This window comes from Sphaerodactylus townsendi, linkage group LG10, assembly GCF_021028975.2.
Source record: "Sphaerodactylus townsendi isolate TG3544 linkage group LG10, MPM_Stown_v2.3, whole genome shotgun sequence".
Taxonomy (NCBI): Eukaryota; Metazoa; Chordata; class Lepidosauria; order Squamata; family Sphaerodactylidae; genus Sphaerodactylus; species Sphaerodactylus townsendi.
Window position 1 is genome coordinate 68,112,991 of NC_059434.1, and position 16,185 is coordinate 68,129,175.

The 16,185-nt window shown below is 42.1% G+C and overlaps 1 protein-coding gene across 1 annotated transcript in view; it reads right to left on the bottom strand.

The window, feature by feature from the left end:
* BANK1 (B cell scaffold protein with ankyrin repeats 1) overlaps positions 1 to 16,185 on the bottom strand; it is a 187,310-nt gene that overhangs the window by 109,297 nt on the left and 61,828 nt on the right. The window contains exons 3-6 of the mRNA XM_048508832.1: positions 14,671 to 14,798; positions 14,069 to 14,207; positions 10,384 to 10,526; positions 7,070 to 7,196 (exon numbers count right to left, since the gene is read on the bottom strand). Of these exons, the coding sequence (XP_048364789.1) occupies positions 7,070 to 7,196; positions 10,384 to 10,526; positions 14,069 to 14,207; positions 14,671 to 14,798 (537 nt within the window). The remainder of the gene's footprint in view (positions 1 to 7,069; positions 7,197 to 10,383; positions 10,527 to 14,068; positions 14,208 to 14,670; positions 14,799 to 16,185) is intronic.

Consider the following 16,185-nt stretch of genomic DNA (forward strand, 5'->3'; position numbering starts at 1 on the left):
CATTCTGTCAAATGCACGGGGCACCAATAATCAGTTCTCTTTTTATTGTATCATATAGGTCCGTGGTCCTTTGGCACTCCAGATGTTATGGACTACAATTCCCATCAGCCCCTGCCAGCATGGCCAACATGGAGTGCCAAAGGTTCATCTGGAGTGCCAAAGGTTCATCTGGAGTGCCAAAGGTTCGCCACCACTGACATAGGTGGTCTGGAAGGAAAACCAGTCCTGGAAAACGGATCCCACTGGCTACTGGTGGGTGTGGGGGTAGGGTTACCAGATCCCGGTTGGGAAAATCCTGGAGATTTGGGGATGAAACCTTGGGAGGCCAAGGACCTTATTGGAGTACAATATCACAGAGGCCACCATCCAAAGCATCCATTTTCTAATTGGATTTTCTCTCACAGCCCTATTCCTTTCTTAGGTGAACTTTCCACTGTGGATAAAGCAAAGGTATCTACTCGCATGAGTTATGAAGATGGCTAGGAGCAGCCATCTAGGCCACTGTGTGACCCAGTGAGTCACAAAACCTCGGAAACTGGATTGAAGGCTAGCTTTTCCTAATGCCCCATCCTGCCCTTTCCATTGCTCTCTTGTATTTGGGAAATCATAATGTGATGCTGGAAATAATACCTTCCATATCATACATTTGTTCCTCCCCCCCCACCCCCGACTGCATATACATGTCCTGATGGTTACTAGAGTGAGTTCCTTACAGTCTTTGGGGGGGATTGGAGGGAATAATAGAGAAGAAGAGGGTGGTCAAAGGCTATGCAACCTCCATATGCGAGTGCTGTGTATCTCAGAATGTCTTTTGCTTGGAGTTTATAGTGGGGGCAGCTGCATCTTTTGTGTGATGTTTGTTGGTTTCTCAAAAATGTGTAGAAAATGGAAATACTACATTCGATGGGTGGCTAGGTCACAGTTTATTTAGGACACCAAAAAACCTTCGGCCAGCCCTCAATGGACCACCATACCAAGTAATTTTGGGCTTGTGGGTCACTACACCAAAAAGGTTGAGAACTGCTGGTCTAGAGACAGGTGGATCAGTGAACAGGCAAGCATATAGCTAGTGAGTAAGTGGCAGATACTACCAAGGGTAGCTAAAATTAAAGGCAGGGACATTTTACTGAAACCTGGAATGAGCCCAATGGACAATTAATTGTCCCATTGAAATGGATAGGATTGAAAGGTGATTAAGTCTGGCTGGATGTTGTCAACGTTTTGATGTATCCCATCACCCAAGCTATTTCCATTTGTGGAAAGACTTTTCTACAGATGACTCTGGAATCCCAGCTTTCAAAAGCCTTTTCCTGACAAGCTCAGTGAGAGGCAAGTCTGCACTTATTTCAGAGATGAGCTTTATTTTCTTTATCAGTTCAGGCCCAAGACATGTATTTTCCTTAAGTGGAATGCACAGAGAAGTGCCTATTTTCTCACTATTATCACTTACCGAATGGACAGCGTTTATTCTCCCTACCCTTGTTCTGAGCCCACTGTAATTACACATAATTACTATTCTTGACCTTGCAAACCTACATCTTCTGTATAAGTGGAGGGAATCTCAGTTCCTGTGTGGCAATTATCTCAATGAACACAGTGCACCATAGCATGAGGCTCTTGCATGCTTCAGTCACATAGAAGCCAGATACTCTCAATAAGAAGTCGAAAAAGAAAGAATGGCTCACAGCCCCATCCAAAGACCTCGGTAGTGGGACGCAGCACTACTGCACCGCTGCCCCATTGTCTCCAGGAGGGCTTTCTGGCAGCATGGGGAGCAAAAAATGTACCTCCCACACCAGCAGCGGAAAGCCCTCCATAGTACTCCTGGCCCCCCTTCCCCCCACGCTTGCATCTGATCAGCCCTGCCATAGCTCAGACTTCTGGGTTTTGCGAAGGTGAGGCTGAGACGCAAATGTGCTGGCACCAGCTCCCTCTAGCCTTTTCAGCCTCCTCCCCCCAGGATGAGGCTGCTAGAGATGAGGTTTCAGCGGCTCAAGCTCTCTCTTACCTTCACCTGCCTTTGTATCGTGTGGGAATGGTTTATGGCCCTAGGGAAGAAATACATTTAAATCTTGAAGTGCATATCTGTCCATAGTGGCAGTATAGCAGAAATAAATTTACTGCCATAAATCCTTCCCCAAATTCCCCGCTGCTGATTCTCGGCCTGGCTTGCCAATATCCATCATTCAGATTGGTATTTGGCTTGCACTGATATCTGATCAAATTCAGACATACTAATAAAACACCCATCATTATGTCAGGCAGAATGAACAACAAGAAAGAATTATCACGGCAGACCCATATTGGAAAGGATTCTTTCTTTATTATGCAGCCCTCATTAAAGCTTGGGAGCTAAGCAGCATAGGTCATGGTCCATACTTTGATGGGAGACCACCAAGGAAGTCCAGGGTTGCTGTGAAGAGGAGGGCAGTGGAAACCACCTCTGCTCCATTGAGTCCGGAATACTCAGTTGAGTCAATTGTGGCTCAATGGCCAGTTCTGAATTAATTAATCTCATTTACAGCTCACCTTCATATCTCAATGGAGACCCAAAGTGGCTTACACATTGTTCTCTCAATCATTTTATCCTCACATTTTATCCTCTATGAGGTAGGTTAGGCTGAGAGTGTGTGACTTGCTAAACATAGGGATACTGCAAATTTCAGCATGAAGGCATTCAACAGCATGAACACATTCAACATCTTAGGTTAGCACACTAACCACTATGTCATACAACAGTGTCATAAATGGAGAGCAGGTTTCCTTCACTGCAGTGCTGTTGTCTGGCACTATATAGTGATGTCTTAGGTCTGAAAACAGTTTAAAACATGGAAAGCAATCCATGTTTTCCCTCCCATCCAGCTCTCAGATGTGCAGAAGGGGATCTTTATAGTCTGCAATGGTACAGAGCTATAAGAATATGTCACTGAAGTAATGGCAACATGCTGTCATGGATATAGCCAAAAATATAAGCGAGCAGTTGCTGATCTTGACTAAAAAGATCATGGAGGATACATCAGCAGGCTAGAATTAAGTCCTGCTGTGTCTCCCAGCTTACACAACTAGACATGATAGCATCCCTAAATCTAACCTGGGGGCACCACCACCATTTTAGAATCTAATCAAGTGCCAGACAGCCACTGGGGATGCAGACATTCTGACAGTTGAAGAAGCACGGCACTTGAAGAGGCATGCTCAGCCTTGTGACACTTTCAAAAAGATCACCTTTAGAGTGATAATGGCAGTATGTAGAATGGGAGTAATATGCATGTTCCATCTAGCTCCTGATAACAGTCAAGCTGAGGGATTCTGCAGACTGATTTTGAGGGGAGACCAACGTATAGTGCATCACAGTAGTCTAGACTTGATGTCCTCGTGGCACGGATCAACTTTTTCAAGGTAAGGGGCCATTTTTTGAACTAGGCTGAAAAAAGGAAGAAACTACTTTTTGCAACTGCCTTAACTTGCTTCTTCAGCTATAATGTTGGGTCCAGAACAGCCAGAGGTTCTTAACTGAGTCAGCAAGGGTCGGCTGATTTGAAAGCCTATAATATCTGGGTTGGAATTGATTGTTCTTACAAGGGATTCTTTGCTTTGTGGCTTTTTTATTTTCAGTAAGGCACTTTGATGGGCTTAAGTAATTGTTTGCTATCTATGCAAAATCAGTTTAGGGCATTCTCATATTCTTTTATGTTAGTCAATGTTTAAAAATATAAATGATGATGTTTTAATAAAAAGACAAACTGCAGGCAAAAATCTCTAGTAATAATTTTACTTGAGTCGATACCTATAATGAACTACAATGTTGTTGAGGGGTATCTTTTGCCAGGAGATTAAGGATCTCATACAAGAAAGCACTTGTGTTCCCTCACAAAACCTTTTTATGATCCGTTGTCACAAGGAAGAAGAAGGAGAAGAGTTTGGATTTATATCCCCCTTTCTCTCCTGAAGAAGACTCAAAGGGGCTTACAATCGCCTTGCCCTTCCCCCCTCACAACAAACACCCTGTGAGGTGGGTGGGGCTGAGAGAGCTCCGAAAAGCTGTGACTAGCCCAAGGTCACCCAGCTGGCGTGTGTGGGAGTGCCCAGGCTAATCTAAATTCCCCAGAGATGTTAAAGTAAAAGTGAAACCGGGACATTAAAACTGGAAAATGAGGTGAGGGCAGTTATGTTCTCAAACTTGTACTTAAATATTGTTGAACAAATAAGGGAAGAACCCTCAATAGTACAAGACCTGAATATTAGAGAGCCTTTTTGATATATTTAAGTTTATTAAAACATGTAAAAATTCAGAGCCCCTGTACGGGGAGAGGCAGCATAACCCCCCAATCAATCAATCAATCAATCAATCAATCAATCAATCAATCAATCAATCAATCAATCAATCAATCAATCAATCAATCAATCAATCATGAATGAATGAATGAATGAATGAATGAATGAATGAATGAATGAATGAATGAATGAATGAATGTGTTGGTTCAACTACGGCTGATTCCACACAACACAAATAAACATCTTGAGAACAGAAAATTTGAGTTCTGCACAGCTTTTCCCTGAAATGTTTTGAAAATGTTCTATTTCTGCTCAAAACATTTTATTTAGGGTCTACTAAACTAGCAATCTTTTTCCCCCAAAACTGTTTCAAAACATTTCCTGCTTGCTGCAGAGATCCGGAAACATTTTATTTCTCCTGTCCGATTTTGAAGCTCTCTTTTGTTTCTCTGTTTCAGAGCCTGTGGAACTGTCACCAATCTGAAAGGTCAATACTGAAATTGATAGACCCATGGCTTGAGTCACTATAAGGCAACTCTATGTGTTCATGCTCAGGCAGCCGTGAAAGGACAAATATCCCCAAATCTATATGAAGTAGGACTGAGCACTAACGACAATTTCCTGTGATTATTAGAAGCTGCCATATTAATATGTTGTTGGTTTGTGTAAAACAAAAATTGGTCCCATCTCTCAACCTTAAGGTTACAAAGCAGCTAATAATAATAGCGCAAGTTTTTTTAAAAAAAGGTAAAATTTTACAACAATTAATCCAAGACTATAAACATTTGTAAAATTAGCAATAAAAATTCATAACACAATAACCCAACATCTCACAATAATCACTTACAGGAGAGAGAAGGGGAGAAAATAATCAGTCCCAAACATTCGAACCCAGCACCTAAAGCTCCACATGCTAAGCAGGTCATAGTGTGCTGAGATGCCACTGCAGAGGAGTAGCCACCATCTTACATCAGCTATTGAGATCATGCAGAGAAGACGGCTGAAGGAAATTAAAATTCCTGGGCAGGTTCATATAAGAATAAGCGTCCCTTTAGGCATCGTATACCATAACCTCTAATTGTGCAGGGATTTAAAGATAGTAAGTTAAGTGACTAGGTGATCAGTGTAGTTCTTTTAAGGTAGATTATATTTAGGGTTGCCAGTATCCCTCACTTTGGCCACTGGTAGGTGATGAGGAGGATAGGGTTGCCATTTGCCAGATCCACTTTGCAAACTCTTAGAGATTTGGGGGCATGGACAATATATACACCACTAAACATTCCCTTCTCACTGGTCACAGTGTATAGCAGACTTCTCTCTGTGATGCCAGCCACAGATGCAGGCGAAACGTTAGGACAAGATTGTTGGGAAAATATTACTTATAATGGTGCAATAAAGAGGCAAAAAGACGGTTGCTTTGTTTTCTGAAATATAGTTTACTTACTTACTAAGAATAAGGGTAGGGAAACTTTGGGAGACAAAATAAGAAAAGTCTTTCTAACCAGCCAGCTTGATAGCCAGCTCTCCGTTTAGACAATCACATCGCTAACAAAGAACTTCTACTGAGCACGTGCAGAGTGTAACAAAGAATATATATCTAATATCTACGTGCAGACTGGCATGTAGCTCATGCCAGATCTCCTGACCAATAGGTAACAATTACCTGATCACTGACTTCTGACCTCACCAACTAATTAGCATGCAACAATTAACTCCTTCATTACTTGATTGTGTGGCTGGCACTTGCTAGATCCCAACAAAGATCTACCAGCCAGTGGTGACGAACCTATGGCACGGGTGCCAGAGGTGGCACTCAGAGCCCTCTCTGTGGCACGCACAGAGTCCCCCCCCCACACACACACATCTAGGCTGGCCTGTGCTCAATTGTAAGCATTAAACCTAAGACCTAGTTTTGGGGAAGCAGTGTATGTAACCCTGTAAAGCGCTGTTAAACCCCACTGATTTTCATGCAAAGAACTAAAGTGCGATCCTTTACCTGGGAGTACGCTCGGTTGCTGACAATGGGGCTTGCTTCTGAGTAAACCCTCCTAGGGTTGTGATTCACCCGTTGGAAGAGTTGCACGGTTTATTGTTGAAGGCTTTCATGGCCGGAATCACTTGGGTGCTGTGTGGTTTCCGGGCTGTATGGCCGTGTTCTAGCAGCATTCTCTCCTGACGTTTCGCCTGCATCTGTGGCTGGCATCTTCAGAGGATCCTCTGAAGATGCCAGCCACAGATGCAGGAGAAACGTCAGGAGAGAATGCTGCTAGAACACGGCCATACAGCCCGGAAACCACACAGCACCCAAGTTGCACTGTTGCTTCAAAGCAAAGCCACCGACTACCACCAAGCTTACTTCTGAGTAACGCACGCCTTGGAGCCAACTGTTTTTTCTAAACTAAAACCTCAGTATTCAGGTTAAATTGCCGTGTTGGCAATTTGCGATAAATAAGTGGGTTTGGGGTTGCAATTGGGTTGGGCACTTGGTCTCGAAAAGGTTCGCCATCACTGTACCAGACCATGGCCACACAGCCCGGAAAACCCACAACAACCAGTTGAATCTGACTGTGAAAGCCTTCGACAATACATTGTTCATTGTGTCTTCTATACTGTCTGGAGTGTGTCGTTCTTCATTTTGCCATCTGGTTTCATTGAACTGTTAACATGATGTTGTCCTTATTGCATTGATTTTCATTGTGTGACCGGCCTTGTGTTTCAGCGAGAAGGGCAATGCATAAGCAAAATTTGCATAAAGAAGTAACAAACAAGTAAACAAAGAATGCACACTACACACCTATCTGTTGATCATGATGACCCTCGTCTTCATTTGGAAAATCACTAAAATCATAAGAAATGACAGGCCTTGTCAATAGGAATGTGAGTATCCTGTCAATCTTCTCAGCTGAGGTAAACTTGGAAGCCTTTAAAGGGGGGAAAAAGGACAGAAGGAAGTAAGCTAAGCGTACACATATTAATGAAGCAAAACAATGAAATACTCACTCTTCTGCATAGGGCCTAACATAATCAATCAGACCAAAATATATCCCTAGGGGACTGTTTCAAGTTAGAAAAACAGTATGCTTCAGCCGCTCCACCACCACCATGCTATTATTTGGACCTGAAACAGACAGGTGAAATTTGACCTCTTGAGGAAACGCACATATTCACATGGATATATGTAGGTTTCCCCAATGGGCCAAATAATGTCTCCAGGATAATTTCGGATTGATATTGGAGGGGAATGAAGTTTCGTCTCCCTGTGAGCCACAATCCCAATTCCAATCAAGCATTGCATCCACAGGAATTGGGGAGAACCCGGAATTCGACTCATGGTTACACAGCATTATGCCTTTCTAAGTCCACTGAAATTAATGAGATTGGAACTGCATAATTCTGTATAGAATCATGCTTTAACTACATTAAAAACCTTGAAAGTCTTTCAAATTTCAGCCTTCTGTTCAGCACCAGATAATTACGGCCTGTCTCGTAATTCAAAGGTTTACACTTATTAATGCACTAAGGATTTTAAGAGGCTAGTTTGTAAGAGCAGCCATGCAGCTTGAAACCATGGTGGTTCATCTTGTCTGCCACCTCCATCTTCCAAAGGTGGCCAACCAGGTGGTCCCAGAAGGGACACCTGTGGTTGCCCACTCCCAGTATCAGTATTTCAATTTCACTTTATTACAGTCAAAGACCAGCAAATTACAGACCGGGACCGACAAATTCTATACAGCAAATTGCAGTCGAGGACCCAGTATCAGTATAAACTCTGCAAGTTCCATTTTGCTTCGGCTATGACAGCAGCTACTTTTAACAGAGCAACAGTATCCTTAAAATGTGTGTTTGAACGGAATTTACCAGCACCCTTAGCCAACTACTAATAATGCAATGCATCATTTTTTATTAATCCTTTTGTTATGAGCATAATGCCTTAGGCGGCAGACACGGTAGATTTGTCACAGGAAAATGAGACTGTCTGAATTACAAACACAGCTATTATTTTTGTTCTTGCTTTCCAATTACGATATAGACACGTCAAGTGCATTCAGACTGGCCACTGTTGGACAAATGATATTTCAGATCCTTTCCTCTCCTGCAATAGATTTTCTTTTCCCATTATATGTCACTAGCAGAAGCAGCCACTGCACATCAGAGGGTCTAGTTGGGCTTAGTTGTGGTTAAAACCCTGAAATATACAATGGGAAATCTGCATGGCAATATGCAAACCCCTTAGAAAATCAAACACCTGTCCATGAGCCAGCTGTGCACTGTAAGCTTAATGCTTTCCAATTGATTGCCTTAATTGATCCATTCAATTGAAGAATAGGTTAATCACAGATTTTAATTGTGCATTCCTGAACTTTTCAGTGGCTGACTGTGAATCGGTTTTCAGCGGTCACAAGACTGATAGAGGCAATCCACATGCCTATCCTTATTCATTTAGTGAACATGACTCAAAGATCTGCCAGAATCTGAAAAGTACATGGAGATCTACACAGTCATAATTTCTTAGGTTTCAGTGATAGAGGCAGATAGTTCGTGGATAGAATACCAAAGCCACCTCTTATTGTTTCTTGGTGTTGTGCCCACTAGATCTCTCAATAAAGCAGACTCAAGTGTGAATGAGATTTTTTTTTATTCACAGAGAATCTGTAGAGATATACACTGCAAAAGGATTGTTGTCCAGTCTGAATTCAGATGGTCAGTTTCAACAGAAATTACAGCAGCTCCTCCCCCCCAGCCCAATTAAACAACAACAGATTCTCGCAAGTGGGTAAAGTTGTGCACCTCCCTCGCCCTCGAAGACCTGATAACAACTCTCTCAGAAGATCCTGTGGGAAGGTTGTTTCAAAGCAAGCATGCCTAGCCAAAGCAGCAAAGATCGGAAATCGAAAGTAAGCAGGCTGAGGACAGCTAGAGTGGCCCTGGATGCCACATCCCCCACTCCCACCTGGAACCTCATGCCAAGACTGAACAATCAGTCTTGACACTTGGGTCCTCCACAAAGTCTAATCAATCTAATAAATAAAACAAATACATTTGTGAGTTCCCCAATGTGACTGCCATTTCCAGGTGTACAAGTCCCACTGAATTGTGATGCACAAGAAGATAGTTCAATACCTCTACATGCCCTACCTGAAACAACTGCGTCAATGGAGGGTCCACATATATTGATGGTGTACACAAAGATTTTCTCAGTGGGGAAAACACTACTCTATTGAAGCCATTTCAGGTTAGGAAAATGGTGTGCGTGGGAGGGGGAGATATAAGAATTTTCTCGCTTGTTGTTTGAAAGCCTTGGGTCCCTAAGATTGTTGAATTTATGAAGATTAATTTCAAAACAGGACTGTACTGAACTATTGTATTTTGATTTTGACTCAACAATCTAGTCTGATTGAACACTTCTTTGTAAATTTTACTCAACAGATATGCTTCATGTGTGGATTGTGTGATTGTAAACCTTATTTTTAAAAGTTATTACATTTCTACACTGCCTTTCCCCTCTTGGGCTTAGTCATTCAACAATCTAATTCCCATAGTGAATAAATCAATTGATTGTCATTTCTAAGAATTATTGAAGTTTATAAGAATTGTTGAAGATATGAACCATGTATAAGTTTACAATGTAGAGATTTGTATGTTGCCACTTTAAGAGATTTGTATAATCATTGCAGCCCACATGTGGTATTTTCTTGTTTTGTCATGCATAAATAGGTCTCTGCACACAAACTGATTTCAGAAAAAAATGTGTCCTGTTTTTTCTGTCAGGGTTGTTGTGATTGATATCAGTTGTAAGAAAAATATATACATTTTCATTACCTCTGAAGCAGGAAGAATGTGTTCTTTATATATGGAAACTGTCAGGCACAGGTGTGACTCTAGACAGGCAGCAGTGAATAGCAGCTAAGCAACTGTGATTTATTGCATTTGCAGAGATGTTACATCTGGGAATGTCATCAACTGCTTTGGTTTTTGCAGCTTCCTATTGATCCATTCTTCATTATTATTCCATTGACCCACTGAATGTCCAACACAACATACATTTTCTTATCCAATACTGCCATGTCTGTCTGCCTTTTTATTAACTTAATGTAGAGGTCAACTTACATGACAAGTAAAAGCTACCGGATCCGCCACCTTCTGAAGTATACATTCAATTTCCTCTGCTGCAGTGTAATATTCAATCTGTGTTGTTGCTTTAATGACTCCCTCACAGTAAACAATGACATCTACAGTGCCAGCAGGAAAATCTAATAAAATAGAAACAAAAGCACAGAGAGGGAAAGTTAGATAAATCATCACTGATATTAGAGTTGCCAACCTCCAGCTGGGGCCTGAAGATCTCCTGTAATTACAACTGATCTCCATACTACTCAAGAATTTCTCTGATCTCCAGAGATCAGTTCCTGGGGAGAAAATGGCTGGTTTGCAGAATGGACTATATTTTTATTTATTTATTATTTAATTGAATGTATATATCACCCTCCCCTGAAGGGCTCAGGGTGGTTCACAACAAAATATATAACATTAAAATCAATTAAAACAATCAATCCTCACAAAAATTAAAAGAACCATAATTTATAAATGGCATTAGAAGGTTCCTCCCCTCTCCCTTTCTTGCGTCCACGGGAGGCCAGATTTTGTTGTATAGCGACTTTTCGATGTTACCCCGGCTGGCCAAACGCCTGGCGGAACAGGTCCGTTTTGCAGGCCCTGCGGGAACTCTGTATGTCCCCTGATCTCACCTGGGAGCCTGTTCCACCAAGTAGGGGCCAGGACTGTAAAAGCCCTAGCCTTTGTAGAGGCCAGCCGGATCGCTTTGGAGCCAGGGTATTATATTCCACTGAAATCCTTCCCTTCCCTAGTTTCCACCTCCAAATCTCTGGGAATTCCCCAACCTGGAGTTGATGACCCTAGCTGACACCCTGCCATTCATCAAGTACAATGAATAAGATTCACACTCAGGAGAAATTTGGATTGTTTGTGCCTGTCTGTTGCTTTCCTATACTAAAACGGGTACCTAATTAGTATGCATAACATTTCATGTTTTGGGCGGGGCAGACATTGATTCCAGGCATGTCTCCTAAAGGTGAGGAAGCTACAAGGATGCCCATTTGATATGAAGGTCCTTTCAAATGCTGTCTGATTCACTGAATGGCAGCATTGGGTTCTTTGAGGTTCTGCCTGGACCACTACTGATTGGAGGGGCTGGGCTCCTTAAGGAGCCCCCGACCTCTGTTCATCTTTTCAGCAGGGGAAGGTGCCAGCAATACCCAATAAGCTGGTACCAGATTCAGCGCAACCTTCATAAGGGGCGAGGAGGAAGTCAGCCAAGGAGAGTGTGTTGACTTTGGCTCTAAGTTGCTCAGGATCAGATTCAAGGAAGAGGGCCTGAGTGCCCCCCAATCTTCTTCAACCATGGGGTTGGTAATATTTTTGTGTACTATATGTGCATTTAGCTTCACTTTCAACTGTCATTATCTCACCAGGGCAACACGGCCTCTTTTATTTGGAAAATACATTTATGAGCTTTGGAAGCACACAGTGAATTTAGAAATTCTGATCATTGGAATATGTTGTAAGTGTGAATATGAGTATACTGGTATACTGATGCTTAAACATGTATGGTCCCAATAGGTGCTGAAATATTTAATTTAGTTTCTTTCATTGTTCAGGAATTAAGCACAAAACAAAATTGTGGTCATTCATCAAGGTCATAGGTGTCAAACTCGCAGCCCTCCATATGTTATGGACTACAGTTCCCACCATTCCCTGCCAGCATCATGCTGGCAGGGGATGATGGGTACTGTAGTCCATAACATATGGAGGGCTGCGAGTTTGACACCTGTGATCAAGGCAGTTAAAAGTTCAGTGCTCATTGCAAGGCAGGCTGGGTTTTCCCATCCGCTTGAAATTTTTAGATTGGGAGGTGGGATTTCATTAAAGGAAAAAACCCCCAGATCTCTTAATGTTCATGGAGGTCTAATCTCTACTAAGTGTACAGGTACTGGACTATTTATTGTACCCAGCTAAATCTAATGAGAGAAATGCATTGGTGACCATTCCTAAATGAATGAATGAATCTTGTAATTAAAAAGACTAATGAAGGTAGCTGATAGCTGGCTCACATATATAGTCAGTCAGTTTCAGGGGTAAGATACATTCTGCCATTTTGTAGGCTAATCCAGGGAAATAGTTGATTATAACATCCTCATTGATTTATAGATAAACATATATTAGCTGCTCTGCAGTGATAAATTTAACAGGTCCTTGCCTTCCGTGTCCCAATCTAAACAGACTAGGTTGAAAAGCAAAAAAATATATATTTCAGAATACACACAGGATTGAACCTGGTACTTTCTTTTGCAAAACATGTACCTTACCACTGAATCAAACCTCCCGGAGACAGAAGAAATAAAGAAGTCTGCAGCTAGGTATAAAGGGACTTCTTTTTAGAATAATAACTGTTAGCAATCTGGCAACATTAATTTAGCAAACTTTACATGCAAATGGGTGAGGAGTAATCCTGGACTAGAGCATTGTACTGATAGTGTTTTGAATCTCAGTTTTATCTCATTATTTATGAAGAGAAATTAAATGAAACCAAAGAAATTTACCAGATGCATATCCCCAAATGATGAACAATCGTCGATGTTGGTATGAATAACTGTCAAATAAACAAGCTGTAGGATGGAGGGGAAAATATCCCCTAGCATCTCTTTGTGAAACAAGAGAACATCTTGCTGAATTTCATGCACTAATAAGAGAATATGAGCTGTGCACATTATATAGCAGGAATTGATTGAGAATAGCAATCTGTGACTAATCAATGACATTTTTAAGACTGCCACCTGCCATTTTATCATACAAAAAACCCTCAATAAACCCATTTTCATGTAAGTCACAAGCTTTTATGTCTGTGTATAAAATAGCATTCTGCATACAGATGAAAAAAATAGAAAGCACTGTCATAAAAGCAAGTTGTGTGTAGAGAAAGTGCTGACAAGTTGCACCTGACTTAAGGTGACACCTTATGGGGTCTTCAAGGCAAGAGAATGGCAGCCCCATCCAAAGATCTGGGTGCCTGGGCATGGCATAATTGCTGCTCTATCCCATCATTCCCAAGAGGGCTTTCCAGCAGTTTGGAGAAACAAAACACACAAAAAAGCCTCCCTGCTGCTGGAAAGCACCTATTGGGCTTAATGGACTTATGGCACTAAAAGAGGTGGCATAAGTCCAAAGCCTCAGGTGCTGGCATTGTTGACACAACAGCCAAGTGGAACTGCCCTCACTACACTAATGGTGGTGAGAGTGCAGAACATTGGCGCACTGCTTTGTACAACGTTCGATCACTGTGGAAAGCTGCAGCAACCGCCAGCCAGCGGATCCACCCCTCCACCGGTGCAAGTGCACCAGGGAGGGCAAATCCCCTTGTCACCTTCAGCAGCAGATTCTACCACCCTTCCTTTGGATGGGGCTGTAACAGAGGTAGTTTTCCATTTCCTTCCATTGCACAGCCACACTGTTATTCCTTTGTGGTCGCTCATCCAAATACTAACCAGGGCTGTCCCTTACCAGCCAAGATCTGATCAGGCTATCCTGAGCTATTCAGGTCGGCAAGTTAATGTCTATTTAAATATATGAGAACCAGCATGATGTTTATTGGTTAGCCTGAGATGTGGGAAACCTGCTGTGAACTTGGGCCAGTCACTGTGAACTTGGGCCAGTCACTCTCCCTAAGCCTATCTTATCTCAAAGGAAGATAAAATAAAAAAATTAAAAATTCTCTTACCTAATGTCTCCATAAACATGACATTTTGATTCCAGAAGTTTGGTCGAGTCCTGATCCGTTGATTTTCTGTCATGAACTCTACCTCTACTGCACTACAGGGGATGTCATCTCTCAGCAGAATGAATATTTCTTCAGGGTTCTGTGAAGTTAGAATCGTAGATGCTCAAGCAAAATAATGAAGAGTAAAATGACAAAACGAAAGTTCAAAGGTAAGCTGAAGCTGCTTGACAATTATCGGTAGATACATTTTATTCTGAGACACAGTTGTGCAAAGATGATAACAGTTTGGTCGCGACCAATGCAATCCTAAGAGGAGTTACTCCATTCCAAATGCACAGTCTTAGATGGGTCAACTCTGCTTAGGATTCCGCCATAAGGGCAACTAGAAGTGAGTCCAGTAGCACCTCAGAGACTAACATGATTCTTGGAGTATAAGCTTTCCAGAGTAAAGATCCCTACATCAGGGTATGGTTGAGAGCCTTGGCAACCAAGTCAAACTTGTCTACTTGTGGCACTGGAGAATGGAGAGGCCATTAGAAAGCAGAAACATAATAATACAATTTTTACTTACACTTGAAAAAAATTAATCCATTGAGTCTTACCTCACATGATATCCTTTTGGGTAGCACTAAGACCGCTGGCCTTTCCAATGCTCCAGGGATTGCCTCAGTTACTACACAGTCATCCGTCTTTAAAGTACTTTCTAGATCCAACGACAATGGCTCAAGATCTGCTAAAACCAAAGTTACATTTCCTGATTAAAAGTGTTGACTCTTGTCTTATCCAAAACTAACCAGTTCTACATATTCTCTCTTACTTACCCAACATGCCATCGTACTACAGTGTGGCCTAGAAACTGGGCCTGGGCCGGAATATCTTCTCTATAAAGAATGCAAAACAATTGGGGGCCTAATTTTTTAAAAAACAATAGAGTAATCACTGAGGTTTATAAAATTATGATCTGCGTAGAAAGTGTGAATAGAAAGAATCTACACAGATATGCTTTATCATCTGCTATTTGGTGGGCATTTTTCAAACTATCCACACGGGCCAAAAAAGTCAGTAAAAGGACGGTAAAAACAGTGTTATAGGCAGGGAATTAGCACAGCCGTTGCTACAGAAACAAAACTGCAGGAATTTGGCAATGCTCCAGTGGGCCCACAACGGTTTATTCGAAAATTGTTCACCAAGCGTGTCTTTTCAACAATGGCGCTCTGCAGTTGGGGTTGTGTGAAGGGCCTGCCAGGAATCGGTGCCACAGAGCCCGCCCCCCACAATGACGCCCCACACTGGCCAATCCTGGCGCCAAATGCCCATGATGTCTACTCTGGGGTGGGGGTGGGGGGAAGCACACCGTTTGCAAAGCACAGCTCTGCGAAACACCAGGATACAGCCGATGCACTACCTGTCTCCAGAGCACCCAGCCATGCGAACGCTCCGTTGCTGCAGCATTGCCAGTAACACCATCGGCACAACACTGTAATTGGCTGTGCAGAAACGGCCTTTCATTCTCCTCAAATCTGTTATCAGCCAGGTATTTGATCCTTATCGGTGTAATCCAGTGCATTCAGATTAATATTTTAGAGCAGCAGTTTTCAGGCTTTAGCAACCCAATTTTCCCTATTTGATCAACAATATAACGAATCCTCCTTCCTCCTTCAGTAATTCTCACCACATGTTGGAGAATCACTTTTAAAAGCATGAGTGGCAAGCCACATGTGACCCTTTGAGGCTTCTGTCCTACTGTATCCACAAAATAACACGATAAGACCTTCATTATCTATACTTTGAAAGCAAGTTTTAAAAAGCTTTTATTGTGTGTACATGGTCTACAAGGTCAGGTATCAGAAGGTGTATTCAGCAATATTTCAAAAGGCCATGCTCCAGGTACTAATTAATGTCACCATTGGCTGGAAGAGTCTTTGCAACAAAGACAGCAAGACGTTCTCTTATTAGCTAATAATTTCGAGAAAGAAGCCAGCTGTGCTTAGGTGGGAAGACACCAGGAAAAACTTTCAGAAATGCTCACAGAGGTAGAAAAAGACCATCATCACACAACATCTGAATGTCTGATATTAAGTTGAAAACCACCATTGGCTATTATTGTCTATGGGCAC